This window comes from Ammospiza caudacuta, chromosome 2 (assembly GCF_027887145.1).
Source record: "Ammospiza caudacuta isolate bAmmCau1 chromosome 2, bAmmCau1.pri, whole genome shotgun sequence".
NCBI classification, from domain to species: Eukaryota; Metazoa; Chordata; class Aves; order Passeriformes; family Passerellidae; genus Ammospiza; species Ammospiza caudacuta.
In genome coordinates, this window is record NC_080594.1 from 96695955 (window position 1) to 96720254 (window position 24300).

Genomic DNA, 24300 nt, shown 5'->3' on the forward strand with positions numbered 1-24300 from the left:
GCTTCTTCTTCTAGGGAGAACCAGGAAGAACGGGTAGTCCAGGTCTATCTGGAGAAAAAGGTGAAAAGGGTAATATAGGAATTCCTGGAATGCCGGGTGCCCCAGGTCCCAAAGGATCCCCTGGCATGGCAGGATTTCCAGGCAAGTGTTTATGCTTCTACAAAACAGAAACTGCAGTGAAAAGTTGAAGTAAAAATTATATCAAATATCCCACATGGAAACACATTTTTCTTCCTTTCTTTAGGAAGCCCTGGCCGCCATGGAGAAAAGGGTGAAAAAGGACTTCCTGGCTTAAGTGGCATTCCAGGTTTAAAAGGAGAACCAGGTAAAAAAGAAATATAAACCAGCAAAGGACACTTAAAATATTGTTTGTCTCCAGGCAGTGGCTAAAACAAAATCTTTTGCATTCTACATTCATTTTGGCTCAGATATTTCACAGTGATTTTGTTCATTTCATAAGCAAAAAAGACATTGCTTGAAAATATTGACATATTTCCTAGGTAAATATGAGTCAGTGTAGTGGGAATAGATTTTACCACCTTCCACAAGACCAGTTGTTGCTACAGCCATTACTTCTGTTGTTTCTGAGTTAATTGTAAAACAATTCAGGTAATCTTTATGCCCAAACCTGAACCACCACATTATCATAATTTCACTGATGTTAGAAAGGAAATAGAGTATGGAAGAGAGTAAATCCATTGCTGTTACGAACCTTTTTGATCTTGGAGTCTTCTGTTCTCAGTTTTTTGGCTGCAGGACACATCATCTTACAGGACAATGGACTGTGCTGTTCACAAGTCTTTGCTAGAGGTCCTGCATTCTAAACTCACTGCGATTCATGATAATTAGCTGTGTCAAAATATTTAATACTTGAGCCCTGTCTCAGACGGATTTAATTCAGAAGTAAACTCAGTGGAAAGTCACACTGAAGTCATCATGCAATATCTGCTTGGTCTCTGTGGGTGCAAAAGAAAAAGTAAAGTTTTTCATGCGAGAGAAAAAAAGTCATAGTTCAAATAAAAATGTCAATGATTTTTCAGGTGAACCTGGTCTAAAAAGTCATAGTTAAAATGAAAATGTCAATGATTTTTCAGGTGAACCTGGTTTTCCGGGTCCTGCTGGTGCCGCTGGTCAGAAGGGTGAACCAGGTTATGATGGGATTCCAGGTGCAGCTGGTGCAAAGGGTGAACAAGGTACTGTGACTGTCATCTTCAGTTCCCATGGTATGAAAATGCACAGACACAGGCTGCACAAGAGTAGTTGGTAGAGGTGTGTCCTGGTTTTGAGTCCTTTGGATGAAACGTTAGAAAATAAAGTCAATATTGATGTCTTAGGATCATCCAGCATTGCAATGTGATCATTTAGATGAGCAACTGTGTTTAATCAAATCAATGTAATATTGAAAGAATTTCTTTCACAAAGGCTGGTAATACTTTAAAGAATTGTGTTTTGGCATTTATTTCAGCCTGAAACTTAGCTGTGAAATAGTGGAGCAGCCTTGCCTTTTCTTTGGGTAGGGTTTTCAGTCATACAGGACCCATTGTGCTAAATACAATACCAGTACATAACAAAAACAGCCTCTGCCCTGAGGAACTTTTGCATAAGCCAATTATTTGAAATTTGTATTTGCATAATAGAGTTTTATTCATTATAGGTTAAATGTAAGTACTTTCCTGACTTTTCATTTTTTGCTGTCTCTTTACTGCAGGTCTTCCAGGTAGAGGACTTCCAGGATTTCCTGGTGCAAAGGGAGATAAAGGTAAAACAATTACTTAAACAATTATAAGCCTCCTTCCCAACATACTATAACCATAATCCTGTAATGCAGACATATTTTCTACTTCATTCTTTTACATCCTATGCCTTCTCAGAGCAAGCAGAAGCTCTGAGAGGTTCAAATACTGATTTCTGTTACAGTGCCAACATCTTGGAATTAGATATACCCTAAAATAGGTAATTATTCATAGTGTGGAATTCTCTGCAAGCTGTGGTGTGATGAGGTAATATAAATAACTCCCGTATTTGTGTGCTGTGTTTTGACTCCAAGTATTTCTGTTTTCCTACTAATTTTGCAAGAATCAAAGTTTAGTGAGGCTCTGTGCACAGACAGCTATAGGTAGTGGTTTTGTGGCCAGGATACTGTAGTGATCTTTTTGCCTGAACCTGTTTTGCAGCCCAGACATATTAATTGCTAAATTAGTCATTTACTGTATCTCAATTGAGCATGTCTAAGCTATGCACAGGAGCATGGTGCAGAGATGCAAAAGATAGCAGAGTCCTGCTGAGATCCCACTGAAAATTTTTATTACCTGGGCTCAGGACTTAATTGCTTGGGTACAGTTGCATGACCATGACAATTCAAGTCCCCTTACGTTCTTTGAAAAGTGTGTCACTACACTGTGCTGTGAGAATGGTTTGACTGGCTTGAGTCAGTGCTTGTTCAAGGTGTCTGTAATGCACCATGCTCCAGTTAATGAAATAAGTATATCCTAGACACTAGGCTGCAATAGATACAGTAGTCAAGAAATGTCAAACTGCTGTTGATAAAAGAAATTGCGTATAATGGGGGAATTTTCAATTTTAACTATCCACAATTTTCCATTGTGGAAAACACAAACAATTCAAGTAGTTCATCCATGAAATTAACATGACACAGCAGATTTTGAAGAAATTACATAGCTTTAAATGTCAATGCCCTACCTCACTTATTCATTCTACTAATAAAGGAAACTTGTCTGGACAACCAAAGTGATAAACCAGAATTTCAGGATATCATTTATTTACCATCTTAGACTAATTAATAATCATTAACTACTGTGAAATCCCTAATGTTAAAGATTTAATAAATTTAGCAAATGTTCTGATTGTAGCTCGGTAGGTGTGTAGAGCACTAGATTATGAGAACACTTCTCTCACCTTCCCCATCTCTCATTTTGTCAGCTCAGCTCATTTAAAAATATCTGGGTTTAGAGTAAGTATATATTCTAAAGGTATTTCTTTGGTAGTTCCAAAGAAACAAGTCAAGGATTTAAAAACCTTGTTCTGCTCAAGCAGAGACCCAGGGATAGTGTTCTCTATAAATTTTGGGTTTTTTTATTATTGTACTTATACCAATTATTCTATATTCTTTTGCTCAGTCTAAAACTAGATTGAATTGCAATTGTCAACTATTTGTACAAGCCTGAAAGTAAGTACAAGGAGTCTAAATCTAGATCTTAGTAAAAAAGTATTCAATTTTTCTCCAGGAGCAAGACCTTTTGTGCTTAGTCAAGCACAACATCCATTACTTGACTATGACAATAATAATTGCTGTGGAGTAAGGGTTTGGGGGCTTTATAACCTTTGTGTAAGGAGTGGTAGAGGGATGCTGAATGTTAATCTATTTTAAGAGTGACTAAAAACAGCCCAGTGATGAGTTTAGATAAGAAAAGGTATGTCAGTCAAACTACTTTCCTCATATTTTATATCATATTGTGAAGAATCACACACTTTTCCTGAAGTTTTGCATTTTATAGAAATGTATGAAGTTAAGGTCAGTGTTTTCAAAAAGAGTAAAGCTTACAATGAGTGGATAATATGGCAGAAGGTTTCAGTGATTGTGATCTCTCTAATCGTGTTCTCTTGTTGTTTCAAATCTTAGGTGCAAAAGGTGAAGTGGGTTTTCCAGGATCCCCAGGAAGTCCAGGAATCCCCGGCCTGAAAGGGGAGCCAGGATATGCAGGTCCACCAGGCCCTAAAGGGAACCAAGGTCTTCCCGGGCTGCCAGGAAGTGCAATTGAAGGCCCTAAAGGAGACAGAGGACCCCAAGGCCAACCTGGTCTTCCAGGTAATTCTTTATCTTTAGTGTTAAAGTATTGCTGGTCCTCGAGGCTTGCCTAATTAATTAATTATTAATACAATCAATATTGCATATCTTTGTTCATCCTCTTCTCCCAGGTCAGAGAAAAGCCTTTGTTCACAGGCAGTTTTGGCAGTGTGTCCTAGAACAGGCTGATTTTGTATCCTTAAGCACTTAACTTTGTCCAGAAATCGTTCAAGTGTTGAGAAGGTTGCCTCCCATTTCCATGTTTCCCTATGGACTTTATTTACTGTTTTGAGGCATCCAGGGCTGTTTGTTCCTATGTGCTGAGGTTAATGTACTTAAAAATGGCCCACCTTGGCCTTTCCATGGCAGTGGCCTGTGCTAGAGGCTAAGGAGGAGAGTGGAGCAGAGTACAAAGTATCTTTAGCATGTTTATGCCTGAGGATGGACTATCTGCTTGTTCTGCACATGTGGAAAACTGCCTCTGTTTTCAGTCAGCTACAGGCTGAGAGAGGATTGGATGAGAGGTGTCCCTGCAACAGATTCTCCTACTTATTTTCTTGAAATGTTACAAGAATTTTTTTTGGTTCTGACCATCTGTACACCCTGTTTGTCCTCCATGAGATACTACTCTAAGCCAATTTTGCTGCAAAATACTCTTTTCTTCTGTTTTTTAGGTTTACCAGGTCCAATAGGGCCACCAGGACCTCCAGGTCTGAAAGGGGCCAAAGGAGAGCAAGGGAGCAATGGCTGGCCAGGGATCCCTGGGGGTCCAGGAATGAAAGGTGATCCGGGTTCCCAAGGACTGCCAGTAAGTTACTTTCAGTACACTCCAGATTTGCTGAAAGCTGGTTCTTGTAATTAATAGATATATTAATCATACAGTTTCTTGTTCAAAACAATAATATTTTATGTTCAAAGTGCCTTTGCACTCACTGCTGATGATGTAAAGTCATTTTGAAAACATTTCAATGCTCTCCTTGGAAAGGCTGCCCCAGTGAGCTAATGAACTTATTAGAAATTTATAGATAGTGAGTGGTAACATACAACACCCAAAATATAATTTACAGTGTTTTAACAGCACGGGATGGCTGAAGCACATCCATAAATCTGGTAAATGCATTAGTAGTTAATTTTAAAGGTTGCATATTTCATGATAAATTGCCTTCTGAAAATACCTGAACTGTTTGCTTTTGTTATGAAGGCTCTCAAATAAAGTGCAATTTCAGTACTGTCAGTGATGAAATATTGCTGCTGTTTTAGAACTACAAACAGGCAATACTATTAATACATTTTTGTCATATATTATTCATTTTCCCTGGCCTAAAATAGTCACTTTTCAGTATACTAACAAGAGTGAAGTAGAATAGGACAGTCACCCAGAATAGTTTGTCTTCTTTATTCTTTCTCTCAGGGTGTATGATCCCTTTTTCCACACTGAAAAATATGCTCTATTTTTTAACTTTTCATTCCTTCTTTCCTACTACACTGGGAATGGAGATCATTTAGCCCAGAGTAGAAGGAGGCTCAGAGGGGCCCTTATCAGAGGGGACCTTATAATTCTCTACAACTCCCTGAAAGGAAGTTGTGGCCAGATTGGGGTCGGTCTCTTCTCCCAAGTAACAAATGAGAGGACAAGAAGAAATGGTCTCAGGTTATGCCAGGGGAGCTTTAGATTGGATATTAGGAAAAATTTCTTCACTGAAAGGGTGGTCAGGCATTAGAATGAGCTGCCCAGGAAAGTGGTGGAGTCACCGTCCCTGGAAGTGTTCAAAAAATGTGTGGATAGAACACTTGAGGTGTTTGGTTTAGGGGTGAGTATGGTGGTGCTGGGTTAATGCTTGGATTTGATGATCTTAGGGGTATTTCCCAATCTTAATGATTCTATTAAAAAAAGGACAATAGTAATAAAAATAATATTTATGGAAAAAAGGATGAGAAAATTCCTAGTGTACAAAAGGAAGAAAGACTCAGGAATAAGGTCCTGATATGAAATGCAGGGCTTTAAAGGTCCACATTATTTTTGATAATGCAAAGATCTAGTGCATCTTTTTCTACATCCAGGAGTCACTTCACAGAGACTTTAGGATTTGCTTCTGTGTTCAGCCCTTTTTATATTTGATACCATACTGTACCATACCAGCTTTGAAGGTAGTAATTTCCAACATAAGCCTCCAGTATATTTTCTGTAGTTTAATAATTTGCACTGCTTTTACAGAGAGCTAAATTTCTATACCCCAGGAAATTGCAAAGCTTTTCACTGGTTGCTCTACTAGTCTGAGACTGTTTGCTGAGAAAGAATGGGAAATGCCTAAGGGTTTTGATTCCATGCCTTCAATCAGAAAAAAATGTTTCACTATCCTTGAGCCATAATTCATAGTAGCAGGTTGTTAACTCAGTGTGAAATGCTGCAGTGAGAGTGATATTAAATATTAAGCTTCCTCTGATGATACATACTAAGATGAGTTTCCACTGTTCCCAGTGTGACAGGCTCCTACCCTGATTATGGCTGAATTGCTCATACAGGTTTCCAGGTACATGGTTGCCTATATCAGAATGGAGATTTTGTTGCAACACGAGTGACACAACCTGTCCAAAAATGGTATCCAAAGAAAGTAAATACAGAGATCAGATTGTGAAATACAAATCTCATGTTTTTTTTCCTGTTCATTTTAGTGTTGTAATGGGAGAAGAAACATTTTCCTGAAATAGTTTTGTTCTGTTTGGAACAGACCCAAAAAAGTTGTTTACCTAGCTGTATCTGATGAGAAAAAAAATTAGGAAATGCATATTTTAGGAAATGCATTTATGGGAAATGTATTTTGATGGAAAGCATCCAATAAACTCCCCTTATAAATATTTTTATAATTATAACCTAAAATATATACATATATTTGAACCCCCCCCCTCTTTTAATGTGATTGACTCATAATTGCCTTCTGAATGAAAGCTAGCTCTCCTGTTTTGGGCTTCAGAAGTTCACATATTATGATACAAAGAGATGGCCATTTCTTTAAACAATCCTCTATGCTGTGACTGTGTGACAGAAGGAAACCAGGGAATCTTACTGCATTCATGCCTTCCTTAACACTCTTGAGAGCAGCACTTCTTTTGTTTAACTTTGGAGTCTTTAGATGTTTAACTGTGGGCATCCATTTTTGAACTAGTCATCTCCCTTTATAATCAGTGAAAAGAATTAGACATTTGTTGTTCTTCTCACCTTAATATAAACATCTAACTTGCACTAAATGAAAAATCACTTCTATGTGCCTATTTTATTGCTCTGCAAATTTGATAAGATGACTTCTACTGTTGGTATTCTTTTTCACTGTGTGTTTAATTCACATCTCCAACTTCTGGTTGGTAGGTTACTTAGCAAATGGATTTTCTTTCCTCCACCTATGTTCTGTGTTTTATTATATAGTGAACTATCACCATCATACCAAATCAGCCAGGGAGAAACTCTAAACTATACTAACAAGCTTTTTGATCTGCAACAGACAAAAGAAGAAAATAAATTGGCTGCCATTTGAATGACTATTTACAATGTCTTTTGAAAAAGGGTCTTGGTTTTCCTTGAAGTGAGGCTACAGTGAATGTGTTACCATTAATTTCAGGGCTACAGTTTAGAATGCTGAAGGCAGAAGGAGGAGTTCCCATTGTGTTTGAAGTGTTTTAAGTCCTTGAGTGTTTTATCCCTGTTGAAAAGTAAAAATCTTCAGAGAATTATAAATTGTTGAGCATATTTAATTTCATCCTATGTGTGAATGTAGCAGTTTTCAAGTCTGCTAGAATTACCCCATTTAATTATCTAACCAGTAACCTCCTGCTGGGACTGCACTGAAATTAGTATCTGCTGAGGTTTGTGCTTACAGATGTTTTTCATAATTACATGGTCTATGGTTGAGAACCTTTTTACTGGCTGCAGTGCTAGTAGTACCTCATTCTGGTCTGGTATCTTTGAGGCAAAAAATAGTTTAGAAAGAGCAAAGTGTCACTCCTGTTCCGGTAGGAAAAGCTTCTCAGCTAATCAAGGGAGAGAATGACCATTTCTTAAATTTAATGGCTTTTTCATATTACATTTTTTTCATAGACTTTCATTAATACCCAGCCTATATGAGAGCCATATCATAATAGTGTAGGATAACTATATTTCACATTTTCTTTTATGCAGGGTAGTCCTGGTTTGCCAGGAGATGTTGGTCCAAAGGGTGATCTCGGACCTCCAGGAATTCCCGGTGTTCCAGGTGAGGAGGAAACTTAACATACTCCTGAAAAGTATGCAAAAATATCTCTTTCATATCCTTCCCCTCTCAAAAAAATGCCCAAAGAATGCTGACTCTATGTTAATAATTACTGACACTGAAAGCTGTGTCAAAAACCACAAAAGCATTGAGATTTTTCTTAAGATTTTTTTGTCTCTTGCCTGTTCTTGCATTGAAAATATTAAATGTGCACTTCCTTTAAAAGATGGATGTAAAATTGATTGTTAGATGCTACCAGTCAAGAATCTTCAAGTTTTTCTTGAGAATTGAAGAGGCAAATCTTATAATTATATGTGAGGAAGTGAGCTCTGTATGTCTCTCTTGTTGAATATACAGGTGTATAAAAATACAATTATTAATAGAAAAAACATAATGCTTTTAATCTAGAGAATGATATTATTAAAGTAACAGAACTTTGAGGAGAAGTAAGAGAAAAAAAAAGAGAAATTTATTTTCAGTCATCATTTCTTTTATGACTTAGTGGTGATGTTTGTATCATGTTTTTGCAAATAGTTAAAAAGTACTTGAGCAAATAAAGTCATGTCTTTTTCAGGATCATGGGGGTCATACATGATTATTCCACACATATCCTTCCAAATCCAGAAATTACTGAATTTTCATGCAAATATTTTCTTTCACTTCAGGTCCAAAAGGGACTCCTGGCTTCCCAGGCCTTAAGGGTGAGCGAGGTGATCAAGGTCTTCCTGGATCTAAAGGTATAATGAAGACTTGTGCTTTTTTCCCCCAGATTTTTTTGGTAAAATGGTTATTTTTGATTAATTTATTGTTATTTGTGGCTACAACTCTTCACCCTTTTGTTCTGTGTAAAAACTCAGAATATGAAACCGGGTATCATGGATCAGCATCTGAATGGTCAGATTAGAATCATAGAAGGGTTTGGGATTGAAGGGATCTTAAAAACCATCTAGTCCCAACCTGCCTGCCATGGGCAGGGACATCTTTCACTAGACCAGGTTGCTCAGAGCCCCATCCAACCTGGCTTTGAATGCTTCCAGGGATAGAACTTCTGCAGCTTCTTTGGAAACCTCTGTCCCAGTGCTTCATCACCCTCACAGTAAAAAAATCATCCTCCTTAAGTCCAATCTAAATTAACACTCTTCCTGTAAACACTTCTTTCTTCCACACTGTTACCCCTTCCTCTGTCACTCCAGACCCTGGTAAAAAATCTCTCTGTCTTTCTTATAAACCCCTTTTATATATTGAAAGGCCGCAGTGAGGCCTTCCTCGGGCCTTCTGCAGGCTGAACAAGCCCAACTCTCTCAGCCTGTCTTCATAGAAGATCTCTTCCACCCCTCTGATCATTTTCATGGCCCTGCTCTGGGCCTGCTCTAACAGGTACATGCCCTCCTTGTACAGGGGACCCCAGAGCTGCATATAATACTCCAGGTGGGCTCTTAGAGCAGAGGAGGAGCATTGCTGGCCACACTTCTTTTCACGTAGCCCTGTATTGGTTTTCTGGGCTGCAAGCAGACATTGCCGACTCATCCCGTTTTTTATCTACTTGTGTTTCCCAAGTCCTACTCTGCAGGGCTGTTTCAATCCATTCATCCCCCAGTCTGTACTGATACTGTGGATTGCTCTGGCCCATGTGTAAGACCTTGCACTTGGCCTGCACTTGTTGAACTTCATGAGGTTTCCACTGGCCCACTTGTCACGTATGTCAGGGTGCCTCTGGATGGCATCCCTTCCTTCCGGCATATTGACTACACCACTCAACCTGGGGTTATTTGCAGACTTGCTGAGACAGCTCCATGGAGCCTAAGGTCTGAACAGCTATTTCAGTCCATGGGAAGTCTGTTTGGCTGGAGATATCAGCATAGATAGGCTTCATTTTGGGAAGTTTTGCAGTTTCGTTCACATGTAAAGTCTAGGATGTATTGATATCTTGTGACTATCTGGGACAGGCTTCAGTCTCTGACTTTATAAATGGCAATACAAGGTAACTTTTTTTTCATTTGTGCTATACTACATTCATGCTGATTTTCTTGGTTGATTTTCACAGGTTTACAAGGCCCACCAGGCCCACCAGGTCCTTTTCAGCTTATTAAAGGGGATCCTGGCTTACCTGGACCTGTAGGACCAGTTGGTCTCAAGGGATTCCCAGGACTTCCAGGTCCCAAAGGACAACAAGGTGAGAGTTTCTAATTTGCCAGTAGAAAGATATTTTTGTAATGTAAAATAGTCAAAGGTAGGCTAGATACTACAAGATTTTTGGTATAATATTATCCAATTTTTGTAAGTCACTTAAATTGTGTCAGTGAGGAAGAAGCTTCTTTTTGAAGCTCATCCAAAACAGATGCCTTCCTGGTGGTTTTTTATAGGCTCTCACTCTGCAGGCAGCACATCAGTATCTGAAATCAGTAGTAGGCAGAATGACTTGCAGCACTCTGCTTATCCTTTCCCCAAAATGTATTTGTCAGGGTGTATTCTGTCATTAGTCTTGAATCCAAACTTAATTACTGTGTGTCTCTGGGACAAGAAGGCATGAGGAAGAACACTTGATGCTGGAATGAAAAGCAATTCCTGAGGAAGCTTGTTCCAAGGTCCTGGATTTCTTCTTTTAGTCCAGATATGGCAATTTTTATAAAGAGTAGGTGAACTGCAAAAATGAAACACATCAGCAAGTAAGAGAATGGAGCAAGTGGTAGGAAAAATGAAATGCTGGCACGGGGACATGTCATTCAGAATGATGGGACATGGAGAATGGGAGCTCAGGGGTGTTAAGATTCTAAGGGAAAGCTTTTTTCCTGAATAATTTATGTTGAGTTCATGGGGAATTACAGTGGAGGATAATGAATATCTTCTTCCTAGTTAATTAAATACATATGAAAGTTTTCTCTTGAAGGTGATGATACAGCTCTGCAACTGCTGTCCTTTATGAAATAGCTGTGAAACAGTCTCAGTGATTGAACACAGCATGGGTTTGCTTGTGCAGAATCCATTACTCTATCACTAGTAGTCAATTCAGTACATCAAAACAATGTTTCTTTTTGGGTGATCAGGAAAAGGAAATCTGTGAGTGTCTGATGAGACACAGAAATATTCCTATAGTGCTGATAGTATTAACTTCCTTCTCCTGAAGTCAGATTTGCTGAGTTTATGTAGAATTCATAGCATCCCTAAAAATTGATAAAGGGAAGACATAAAATATGTCTGAATTGGGAAGAAGCTAAGAGGATACCCATTTTCCCACTGTTCATGACCCTAATTTTTTATGGTCTATTTTTGATTGAGTCATATGATAAGCAGAGAGAGAAGAGATTCCTTTTCGTATTCCAGTCAAATGCTAGCTTGTTTAGAAAGATGCTCTCTCCTTGCTTCTCCTTCTCTACTATAGAATCACTTTGCCTGCAGTAACCCTCATATATTCTCTACATATGGAACTGTCTGCACTAAATCTGCAGGAGTTTAGTTTATGCTGAGGCATACCTATGCTGTACTGTATTAAAAGCCAAAAGGTCAGAATGAACATGAAATAATATCCACTAATAATTATTGCTTGTTTTTCAACAGGGGTGACAGGACCTTCAGGTGTACCTGGACCACCTGGTAGTCCAGGGTTTGATGGTCAGCCTGGGCAGAAAGGAGAAGCTGGTCCTTTTGGTCCCCCAGGTAAGTCCCTGCATTCTTCAAAGACTTGATTCCTTCATGGAAAAAATAACATGTGATATTAGGTGTGAATGTATCTAATTTCACTTCTTTAGACATGTAGGGAGGGACTCTGTCTGCAGAAATAAAAGGAGTCTCTCTGTATTGTAGGGCCCAGAGGATTTCCTGGTCCCCCTGGCCCTGATGGCTTGCCTGGGGCTATGGGCCCACCAGGGGCACCATCAGTTGCTCATGGATTCCTTGTTACCAGACACAGTCAAACCATTGAAGAACCATCATGTCCGTTTGGAACAAGGCTGATTTACCACGGCTACTCCTTGCTTTATGTACAAGGCAATGAAAGAGCACATGGCCAAGATCTGGGTAAGTGGAGACCAAATTAGAATTCAGTTAGAACTCATTACAAACCAAATGCTGCTCTCGTTTGTAGGACTGCATTGAGCAAATCTGTGTAATTGCTCTGGCTCAGACCTAGGCACACCAGAACAAGGAAGATGTTGCTACACCACAGTGGATACAACTCCTAGTTACTGAGATGGCTCACGGGGTCTTGGGCAGTCTGATGGATCTGGGTTTGCTCAGCCTTAACTGATATTTATGGAGAGGCCTTTATTGCAGTCTACAGCTGCCTAGAGAAAGGGTAGAGAGTATAGAGTCCCTTCTCAGAGGGTCTCAGTGACAGAAGCAGCAATGGACCACAAGTATGAGATACATTTTAGTGAAACATGAAGAAAAGCCCTTTCATTATGCTGATGGTCAACCGTTGGAACAGAACCCCAGAGGGATGGTTGAATTTCTTGTCTTTGGAGATCCTCAAAACTCAACTAAATCTGGATCCAAGAAACTAGATCCAGCTGGTAGGGCAGTTCGCTAGATGACCTCTAGAGGTCTATTCCAACCTAACATATTCTGTAATTCTACAGGCAAGACTGGACTACTCCTTTCTTTGCCTTGTTCATTCCTCATGAAGCTAAGAGAAGTGAATTCTCTGAGAAAACTGGGCCATCCAGAGCAAGTGTTCTCTGCCTTATTTAGCTGCTCCTGGAAATAATTGTTAGGCAGTTGGCAGTAGCTTAACAAAACTGTTAAGAAATAACCTTTCACTTAACATTTCAGGTACAGCAGGAAGCTGTCTTCGGAAATTCAGTACCATGCCTTTCTTATTCTGCAATATCAACAACGTCTGTAATTTTGCATCAAGGAATGACTACTCCTACTGGCTGTCTACCCCTGAGCCCATGCCAATGAATATGGCTCCTATCACTGGTGATAATATCAGACCATTCATCAGCAGGTATGGTTTCAGTTCTGCTGTATTTATAAAGTGAAAAAGCCCGTGGAAAGAGCTTAGGGTACTTTATTTTTCTGGACAAGGTTTTGAATCTGTACATTTTTATTTCCTGCCTTTAAATTTGGAGTTTGAATTCTTTTGATGAAATGTTTCAAAGTGTGCATGTTTTCAGTTTAGACTTTGATCAAAAATAAATCCATTTTGGGGAAAACCCAAAGAAATAGAATAGCCTATTTTGAGTATAATTGAAATTCAAAGATGTACTTTGAAATGTTGTCTTGCAAAAGCTGTGATGTATTTTGAAGGAAAATTTGTGCATTTTTTCACAATTCTTGTCTGAAACACTTCTGTTCTTTGACTAGCCATAGCTAGAAGCTTTTTAGGGCTCAGTTTCCTTTTGTTTGAAAATGGTAGCATTTTTATCATACAGTAGACTGACAGGCTTCTTCCATTGTTTTAGACATTCTGCTCGAATACAGCCATTATTTTCTGAATTAAAGGAAACAATTGAAAAATCAATCATCTATTTTTTTAATAATTCCGGATTCACAGCTAGCATAAAGAATGGTGCTTATATCAGAGACATAACTGTTCTGCATCAATGCAATGTTGAACTTTTGGTCCATTTGAAATTTTAAGACCACTAGAAAACCTCTTCTTGCATAATATATCCAGTGCTGAAGCCAGAGTTTTGAGCAAGAGTGTGGCAAACTGCCCTACAATTGGATATGAGTCTGACAAGGGAATCTTCAGTTTACAGCTTAAGTGATAATCATTAGATACAGGCATTACTGTCCTTTCTGTCATTGCTTCTGATCTGTATCAGCTCTTGCTGATCCCTCTTCCAGGCATATTTAAGGAATGAGAATGGAGATTGCTGGTAGTGATTTCTCAGGTACATCCAAGAGAAAGGACAATCCAAATCAGCAGTTGGTTGTATTCTGGATATCTTGGATGTTCAAAAAGCTATATGGCTCTACTGCAAAACATTCCATGTTTATTTTGCGTCATGGAATCCATCTTGTGTCTGCAGTTGTACTCTGTATTCTTACTTTTGGTTTAGTACCAAAGAAGTTGGTATGTTTTGAAAATGAATGGGCAGATTGAGGACAAGATTCTCAAGAGAGATTTTTTTGGTCTTACATTTTTGGTTGTTTGTTATCCATGAATGGAAGGGGCTTGACTCTCAGAAAAAATTCAAATTCCCAGCCTCTGAAATTCATATTCCTTTTATGCCATCCCATATAATGCAAAATAGCCTTTAACAGTCATATTTGAAACTCTTGCTGAAGGAGGTACTAACCAACACGTTGCCTTATCTTATGCCTACGGATTAGCTTTTGCACCGTAAGAACGCGTAAGTGTGTATATGTATGTACATGTGTGTGTGTGCATGTGTGCTTATGTGTCTTTCTCCTTTTAGTCATAGAAATGAGTGAAATAGTTGTAATACTCATTTTAGAAAACTAGCAAAGGATCTGGTAAACTCTTCTTTCTATTTATTTTATTAGTTGATGCTTTTTGACTGACAGTTTTCCAAATGTAGAAAATGTGTAGAAGTGTCACTTGCTGCCTTGAATCACAGGACTTCTTTTCCTGTATGGCCTTCTACTGAAATACCAGAAATCTCTTGAAGCAAAGCAGAGCTCCAAGAATAGAGGCAGCTTTACATTCCTTCTTTTAACTTACTCTTTCATTGATGTGTTTCTTAAAATAACTTGCTTCTGCACTAAAGATGAAGGCAGTAGGTATGAAAGCAGTCTTCACAAGGCAGAAATAGCAGACTTTCATTCTGAATACCTTTGCTTCTCTGCATTTTCCAGAATCCAACCTAATCCATTTTGCACTTGATTCTTTTCCCTGCTCTGATAACAGGAATCAGACTGTTTAGTTTTGAATAATGTTCATAATTGCTAACTGCAGCAGCCAGTTGAAGAATTGTACAAGGAAAAACTGATTATATCTACCAAATTCCTTATTGCCAGCCCCCATATTAAAATTCCAGCCCAGCTCATGGGTTTTTTGTGATTCTGTGGAGGAATGATTGGTCATTGGATTATTCAGTAACTTAGCAGTAACTTTCTGAGACATGAGGAATTTATCTGAAGTAAAAGAACTGGTGCTGCATGCCTTTCTGGAGAATTGCTTTGAAGTTTGTCGTGCAAGTTACTTTGCTGGAAATCTCTTACTGGAGATATAGACCACAAATGTAAATAAAAAACACTTTCAAGGAAAATGCATGGGAAAGAGTCTGCATTAGATTAGATTAGCAGTGATTGCCTTTGTAAGACATTTTCCAGAGAGATGGCTTGTTCTCTGGAAGTCAGAGCTAAGTTTAGGATGATGAATTGCTGTTACTTGTTTCTGATCAGATTAGACCACTTTTAAGTGATACTTGCTGAGATAGAGTGGCTATTTGTCCCCCATGTTCGTGACATGGAGCACTTTTAGAAACTTCAGTACAAACAGGACTAGAAAAAGAAAAATACATGTAAATATTTAGATAAGAGGTCTCTTATTCTTTTCTCATAGGAAAGCTAATAGGAATAAGACTTAATAGTTGAACTTTCTCTAAGTAAGGGAGAAATTAGAACTTTATCAAATAAATTAGAAATTAACAAGAAAGAAAAAAGAACCAGTTGGCTGTTTTTCTAAATGAAACATTGTGATTTTCCTTTGGTTTTGAATATGACAACATTTTCTATTTCAAGATTCCATAAAGAAAGTAGCTTCTGAATAATGAACTGTTAATCCTTAAGTGCACACAGTTCATTCATGTCTTGGTGCTTCTAGATGCTCTGTGTGTGAAGCTCCTGCTATGGTAATAGCTGTTCACAGTCAAACAATTCAAATACCACCGTGTCCTGAAGGCTGGAGTTCACTTTGGATTGGTTACTCCTTTGTCATGGTAAGTGCACTGGGACATACTCTGAGCTGAGGAAAGCATTTGTTTCAGGGTTTTGATCTATGGAAATATAGTATCTGCCTCTGTCCCTTCAGGTTTTTGGAGGGCATTAGTCCTTCACTCTTTGTAGTGACTTCAAAAAGAACCTGATCATTTTCCCAGGCAAGGCCTGGGCATGGTCTGAGACACAGCTGGATCCAGAGCTGTTAGCACTTGGCAATGGGAGAGAGACCACTGTGATGTGGAGTGGGAATGGAGTTAAGCTGTTCAGATAAAAGCCATACCAGACCTTGTGCCTCCTGGGCCAAGAGCTAGCCCTGGCACGTTGCTTACATAGAGATAGCTTGAGTCCTGCTGTCTCCTGAAGGACTTCTGTGCATACAGCTGTCCTGAAGCTGATATTGCTCATGTGTCAAGCTGCTGTTGAATGAGAGAACCCAATGCCATCTCTGGAGTCTTCAGCTCCACCTTATTGTTCCTCCTTGAGCTGAGCAACAAAGCAGCAGATGGACAGAACAGAGGATGAGGAGAGAAGTGTGAAGAAATATTTGTGCGAGAGAGTTCATTGCAGGTGTAGCAGAAGAGGTGGAAAGTCCCTGTCTGACCAGTGCTTTTGCCTTTCCTAGCACACCAGTGCTGGTGCTGAGGGCTCTGGCCAGGCCCTGGCATCCCCTGGCTCCTGCCTAGAGGAGTTCCGCAGCGCTCCCTTCATTGAATGCCATGGCCGGGGCACCTGCAATTACTATGCAAATGCTTACAGCTTCTGGCTTGCCACTATAGAAAGGAATGAGATGTTCAGGTAAGTTCATGATTTATTTATCACTCTTTCAGACTCAGTTGAGCCTTATCACTGAATAAAATAAGTATTTTTTGAATGGAATACAGGTTCAACTATTGGCTGTCCACTAGCACAGTAATTTATGTAGTAAATTACTTTTGTAGCAGAAAGAAAAGTAGCTTTCAGGGGAATTAATGAATGCATCATCAGTTAGTGTTTGCAATGTGTATCATGTATTTTGCTTTTCAGAATAATCTAACAATGCTCACAATTCCACTATGTTTCTGATTGTATTCACCAAGTGGTAACTGGGATAGGGTGACATACTGATTGAAATTAGATTAGAATATAACATTTCCTGTAAATGGGCATTAACTTATAATAGAACTACTTGCAATTTGTACAGGTGTTAAACTAAGTGAGTTGAACAATTATTTACCTTTCCCTAATGTTAGAGGAAGTATGTTTGAGTAAAATGCAGCTAGTGGTAATAGGCTTTGTTCTGGTCTCCTGCACATGAGTACTTTTCAACACAGGTTCATTTGCTCTTTATGAATGTTACTAATATGTTGGCATATAGGTCAGTTCCCATGTCTGCATAGCTTAGCTAGTCAGCAGACATTCCTCTGGAGTGCAGGTAATCGCCCTCTTCCACCACAGTCCTGGCTGCTGCTCCTGTTACCCTGCGTCTCTTCGTGTCTTCTGTCTGGATCTGTGAATGCTGCCTTGCCTGTCTCAGAATGAGACAGGTTGTTTAGCCAGTTTTCACTTTTTGTTTATCAGATAGCTGTCAGTGGAGTAGGTAGAAAAACTGAGCACTGAGACTGAGTATCACTGGGGCTGTAATAATCTTAACAACCTGAAAAACTACTGCCACAACCACCCCACCACTGGGGTAAGCCCTGGATCCCTAGGAAAGAGGAAGGCTGGTCAGAAGAAAATTTAGAGTGAGCACTACAGTTGTTTCCATTCCTCGAGTCCTACCCCGAGACCTCTCAACCTCACACACCTTTCTGGCTGCAAACTATGCCTCAGATTAATAAAATAATCCCAGATCAGGGGACCTGCCCTGCTATCAGAAATCACAAATACTCCTCAATTTCCTGTAAACACATTGTATTTTTTAATGAAAAACATTAAATGCAAGCACAACTTTGTCTGAAAATGATTTATTTCTAGTTGCTAGGAGGTCTCTAACCTCCTTATGACAGGTTAGAGACTCGAGGTTTGGGTTGTGTTTCTATATGACATCACATAATTTCTTTTGCCAACTTTTCATTTGTCTTTAAAGTCACATGAGTTAGCAGAAACTCATAAACAGTCAAATTTCAGCTTCTTTGCCAATTTTATTTGAACTCTTCAGTAAGTGTGTGATGTTTAAAACTAGTCTTACGATAGTTTGTGACCAAACTTGGAAGTGATTACACACTGGAGAACTTAGGAACACCTTCTTGATTCAGCAGAGGCTGGAAGGGAGACTTGCATTCCAAGCTGGTGTTGTCAGTCATGAACCTGAAAATTGTTAATGGGTCTTCTAATTTCTTTCTTTTATGTAGGAAACCGACTCCCTCAACCTTGAAAGCCGGGGATCTACGCTCAAATGTTAGCCGTTGTCAAGTCTGTATGAGAAGAACATAATGACTTTTGAATTTCAACTAATTTCACACAATATGGTGCTATTTGTTTAACAGCAATGAAGCCTAGACATATATCATATGTACCTCATTGTTGTCCAATATGAAAACAGTAAAGTGCCTTTTAGGAACTTGCATAACTAACACACACTGCTTTACTGGCCCTGTCCTTGCTAAAGAAGAAAAGAGACAACAAAGATAAGCTTCAAATGTCGACATGCCAAACGGCACTTTTGATCAAAGTATATGTATTTTTTATATAAATGCAATGCACTGATAGAATAAAAAGTCAGCATTTATCCAGAAAAAAAAATGCAAAGGTGCTAGGAGGTATGCAGTTCTGCCTTATACTGTTTGACCCCCCTTTCTCATTCTTGTATTATATATTTAGATTCATTTTTCTTCCCCAGATAAGTTTGTTACCGTTATCTAGGTGTCTTAAAATCCCAGACTCTTGGGTATGTACTTATTGTTCTTGTACAAAGAAATACTAATGTAAAAAAGAGGTTTGGGATTACAGACTGTGGTTAAGCAACATGTAACCATCTTTTCACAACATAGAATGCCATCCTGCCAACCTTTGCTTCTGTTTGTAGCCTTTAGTGCTGCCAGTATTAATGGGTCTACATCTGGAAGAAATTGCCAAATTGGCTTCACAAATGGGCAAGTAAGTGTTTCTGCTATGTTGGTACTATGCAGCTTCTTTGTGCAGTAGAACAAACTTTCCTGTGGAATAAAGAATGATCCAGCAATGGTCAAGAAGAAAAATATATATAAATATTTTAGTAATTTATATAGATATCAACCATTAGGCAAGTCAAACTCTAAGTTTATCATATCAAAAAGAAGCTTACAAAATTTTTCTTCTTTTCAGTGTCATGAATTAGGTGTTAAATGCCAAAATATGATGTGAAATGTTCATTTTACATAGCCATTTCAATGCTGAAGTTGCAGAGACTGAACCCAGGTTAATAGTTATTTGTGTTTATAATAGTAAATTCTGCTTTGAGCTTATAGTCTTTATTCTGTATTTAATATTTTTCAGGGTTTTAAACACTACTCACACACTGAATTACTTGATTTTGAAAAGTATAAGGCCTTATTTTTGTTAATATTGTGCCAAAAAAATTCTTCAAAGTGGCCTCAGAAATATTTCTAAAGAATTTCTATGCAATGATACCATTTTTTGAGCACGTCTGTGTCCAGAAATGTTTTATGGACAATTACCATGCAAATACCAAAAGATTTTTGCAAATGCCAAGGCCTTTGTGTAATTTCTTACATGTGTATTTCTTAAAAATTCAAGTTTGTAATAAAACTATTTGTGTAAAAAAAAAACAAACAGAAGAAAGGAAGATGTTTTTACTAATTTGTTATTAGCATTCATTCACAGCAATTAATTAATTTTAATAAGCCACCAATAAATGCAAAAGCTTGATGCAATCATAGATGATTTTTGTTTTGCACATCTTGCAGATGTACAAAGCATCTTCTAAAGGGGGAAACAAGGCACTGTATTGACACCTCTGTTGTTATCTTGTAAGAACTGAAACTGATAGATGAAACATGAGAAACTTATCACTGAAATGTATTTGATACGAACACATTACAAAAATTTGCCAACTTCATCTCAGCTCATGGGAATCAACAAATTATGCACATTTTCCACTTTTCCTTTGAATTTTTCATGCACAAACAGAACTGAATTATATAGGACAACAATTAAAATATCTCATAAACTTTGCTTTTAAGTGAACAAGGTGAATCTTGGCTCTGGTTGAAGAGGAAATGGGCCGTGCTATCATTTTCATTGGCAAAAACACATAATTTGCTAAAGTTTCACGTTGTTTTCCAAAATTAGTGAAGACACTGCAGCTGCTGCTATTTTGAACTTGTCTTTCAATTAAAATCCTTCCGGACATTCTCTGACGAAATGGCTGAAGGCTCCTGCATAGAAATTGGCCATTTCATTTAGCAATGATTCTTAACTCTCATGGAAGTTCTGACACTTGATAATCTTATTTATAAAAGACCACTCCTCACAAAAGTTCCTTTCTGGTCTATAAAATAAAACAGTCAGATTATGCCTGAGCAGCCTCATGCAGGGTTTTCCAAGGACACTTGACGTCCAGAAGAAGAGGAGAAGACTATAAGGTGATTCCTTGTGGTATCTAGGAAAAATTATTTAAAAATAGAGTCTTCACTGACTCAGACTGTCCAAACTGTTGTTCACACTCTACATTTTATCTCCTGGTCAGCTAGGGATTTAATTTGCTATGTCAAATTGTCTTAGAACTGCCAGACAGTTGGGTTTATAAAGTTCTTCATGTATGTTTAAATCAGTTTGGTGTGTATGAACCTTTCTCTTCTCAATTGGGAGCATTTGGAAACAAGGTCCTTTGAAAATTTTTGAAAACTGCTTGAACTGTAGTTTGATGTCTTCCTTATCTAGTAGTAATTATTTATTCTATAACCTCCAGTTCATATAATGACCCAAACCATTCTCATGCTGAAGATGCTGTTTCTTAAATCAATCACTAAACTTTTTGGTGCTTATTGAATATCAGTCAGATCTGAAAATGTATGAATGCTAGATTTTGATGCCCTGGGTGAGGAAGAGCCTGTGTGAAACACTGCCTTGCTTTCAAAAACCTCTTTAGTACCCCATATTCAGGCATTTATGGTCAGTGTTGTGGCTACAATAAAGTTCATCGTGTGAACAGGCATCTGCTAAGTCATCACTTATTCAAATCGTGTTGCAGAAGCTTCAGGAGAAAATTTTTGAGTGCAGTACTTGAAGAGTCGCTGTCATGTTCCAAATAAATACATTTCTAAAACAGCAGGTGGTGCCCTTGCTCTCTTTGCGGTAACGCTGGGACGGACGGCTTTACACTAACACCAAATACCTTGGTCTCTCGTCTGCTAACAGGACCCTACTGAATACGTGACTATTTTCTCATGTCTCCATCTCTACTTTGACACGTTCTAGTCACCAGCAATTTTCCTTTTGAAATAGGAATGGATCAGTTTTCAATTAAAGAAATTTCTATACACACTACGAAATAAAAATATAATTAAGTGATCCAGTAGATATTTTGAAGTAAATGATGTCTTAGCCTGTGTTGTCTTTTCTGATAAATGTATATTCAGTGTAAGTATGTACATTCATTTATAAGTGTATCTCTTACTGGTTTCATAGTGATAACTTCCTTGATGAAATACTACTTTTTCTATGTAACAGGACTCCTGAGAACAGTATCCCCATACTAGGCTCCCAGAGCAGTGATTGTATTCTTCATGACTGAAATTGTATATCTGCATGACTTTTTGAGAATTCCTTTCCTATTTTTCATGTTTTATAAATCTGTAATAATCTGCACTATCTGCCTGAGGAGAAACAAATACAGAGTCAGGCTTGTGGATCTCAGAGCACCAGCTAAATGGAAAATACAGCACAAAGAAGGACCACTGACTAATTGAAATGGCAGCTACCTCAGTACCTGCCTGTATCTCCATCCCTTACTCTGTAAAGGTGCTTGGCCATGTCTGCATTGGGACTTCTGGAGGAGACCAACAGCATTTTGTCAGAGGTTGCAGTGGAGCTTATCACTCTCTGCTGGTCACACTGTGGCAGCGATGTGCTGCCCACTGCATTTCCACCTCTTCATATAGAAATTATCTTTCTTACGATCTTCACATTCTGAATTAGATAACAGTGAGAATATGAGAGACCAGGGTGGATCTTTAAATGCATATTTCAAGCTCAGACAAATGCTGAGACCAGTGATGGATGGTCTGGGATATAATTAATCATTATTAAGAAAATAAGTGGCTACATGGAAGTGTTTAGCCTGTTGGTTTCAGAGGAAAGATGGTAGAGAGGAGGAAGTAATTCCACCCAACTGTTAGTAAAAGTGTAGTACGAAATGGATAAAAATTGTGAATTTGTAATATTGCTGAAGTCTCTACAGAATAATTATAAACAAAAACTAATGCACAAACTTACTTTTAGCACTAACAGCTAAACAAGAAACACATGTTCTTTGTGAAAGATGTACTAACAAAATAACCCCCAAAAAATTTCCTGGGAGTACAATCTTTAAACCATTCTCTTTCTTCGGTGTCAGAGGAAAGTCCTTAAAGAAAATGCAGAGGGGAGTGTGTGGGTTTTGGCTATTTCTCTCTGGCAAACAATAAGCTTGTTGTGTTGCTTGAGGTGTTAATATCTGTGGGAGGAAAAACCACTACTACTTCTCATGAACACAGGAATGCTTCTATTGTAAGATATTTTACTCAGTCAGGCCTACTGACACCACCTTCTCTCTTCAGCTCCCACCATAAGAGGATGATACTCAGAGCTGAATATTCTTTCTTACTTTTCAGTGTTGATTTTTAAAGGCATATTCCTTTGCAGCTTTTCATTGTTTTCAAACCAGAGAACAGAGCATAAACATTGAAAATATTTTAAAATGTCTGAATCTTTAACATATGTTAGAGAATTGCCTTTTTTTCCCCCTCTGGCTGTATGCAGTCAGCTGTATTTGTTATAATTGGTGTGCAGAGGACAGAAGACTTGACAGAGTGAAAGTTATAGATGGAACATGATCATTTGATGCTCTGTCAACTCCTGTCTTGCCTAAGAAAACATGTTAGATTTCATGCAGAATTGTGGCAGGATTCATTTGTCATCTCAACCCCATGAAGAACGATTAGTAAATAAACATGTAAAATGTTTATTAGTAAATAAACATGTAAAATGGCTTGGGAAGGGGAGAAAGTCCTTGTAAAACAGTCTAAAGAGCATTGATCAAACCTTTTTGTTATGCTTAGCGCACAGCTTTTAGACCAGTGTAACCCATGGTGTGTTTTTGCCAGAACGTTCCTCTCACTCTTACACCAGAGTGCTCATTTCTCACCATTGTTTCCTGGGAGAGGTTCAAAGTGAAGAGAACATGCCCAGTGTTACCTTCTGCCAAAGCTTTTGTTATCTTTGTGGGCATAGAAGCTGGCAGTGGAAGATGTTCTCATCTTCCTATTTCCTCTAAATAATTATAGCAGCATTTTTTCCAGCCTAATTTTGGACATGAACCTGTTTGAGAGATGTGATCAAAGTGTCAACAAAATCATAGTGACTTGAAATGCAGTCACATGAATCCCATGTCAACAATTCCTTCTGTGTACCACTTTCAATAATGTGTCTGGGAATCCCCACAGAAACACTGATTCCCAGGGCAGTCTCAGTACACATTGTTTTATAGTTATATTGGGATCCACCTCCTCCTTCCCTGGCCTGGATGTGTTGCAGCGCCTTTGGGACCTCAGACTGGTAAGAAGGTGAGTACCAGGCAGAAGTGAATGAAGATTGCTGGTAGTTCTCAAAATCTGCAAACAAAATTGCTATTTGCTCTTGTTTCCACATTGACAGACTACAACTTTTTCACAGATTATTTTTTGCTACCTTTGATCAGTTGGGAACTGTCAACTGTCTCTGTTCAAAGCTAATACTATCCAGGCCTTTTGGCATTGTTCCTGAACTGAGGAAAGGACCTAAGCCCAGGGCAATGAAAGATACACTCTGTCTAATTCTAACCCTTTTTTTCCCAATTAAAAATCACATAGAAAAGAAAAGAAGTTCTGTTGTCCAAAAAACCCACAAAGAAACCCCCACTGCATTTCTCCTTCCCCTCTCTTCAAAGGCAAATCTTACATCAGGGAAAGATCTTGACCTCTTTAAAATAGGAAGGAAAAAATTGGAAATGGAAATTTGAAAAATTATTCCCTGGATTATATATTCACTTTATCACAACAGCTACTCACAGTAAGAAAGACAAGATCTGAAATACTATAGTCATCCAAAGTTGCTTAAGAATTTGAGGGATTCCCTGTAGAGATTGGATTTCTTAGAAGGAAAGCTACTGAAGTTGTGAAGGCATTTCCTAGAGGAAGTCACTGTGACTGGGAATCACAGGTACAAACAGCTGGGACAAGTTAGGAA

At 38.4% G+C, this 24300-nt stretch overlaps 1 protein-coding gene across 1 annotated transcript in view; it reads left to right on the plus strand.

Moving 5' to 3' along the window:
• Positions 1-19748, plus strand: part of COL4A1 (collagen type IV alpha 1 chain) — a 120704-nt gene extending 100956 nt beyond the window's left edge. Inside the window, exons 38-52 of the mRNA XM_058823186.1 lie at positions 15-145; positions 249-325; positions 1095-1193; positions 1709-1759; positions 3641-3826; positions 4480-4613; positions 7977-8049; positions 8712-8783; positions 10091-10219; positions 11602-11700; positions 11848-12060; positions 12814-12991; positions 15782-15896; positions 16520-16692; positions 18228-19748. Of these exons, the coding sequence (XP_058679169.1) occupies positions 15-145; positions 249-325; positions 1095-1193; positions 1709-1759; positions 3641-3826; positions 4480-4613; positions 7977-8049; positions 8712-8783; positions 10091-10219; positions 11602-11700; positions 11848-12060; positions 12814-12991; positions 15782-15896; positions 16520-16692; positions 18228-18309 (1812 nt within the window). The 3' untranslated portion in view covers positions 18310-19748. The remainder of the gene's footprint in view (positions 1-14; positions 146-248; positions 326-1094; positions 1194-1708; positions 1760-3640; positions 3827-4479; positions 4614-7976; positions 8050-8711; positions 8784-10090; positions 10220-11601; positions 11701-11847; positions 12061-12813; positions 12992-15781; positions 15897-16519; positions 16693-18227) is intronic.
• The last annotated feature ends 4552 nt before the right edge of the window (positions 19749-24300 follow it).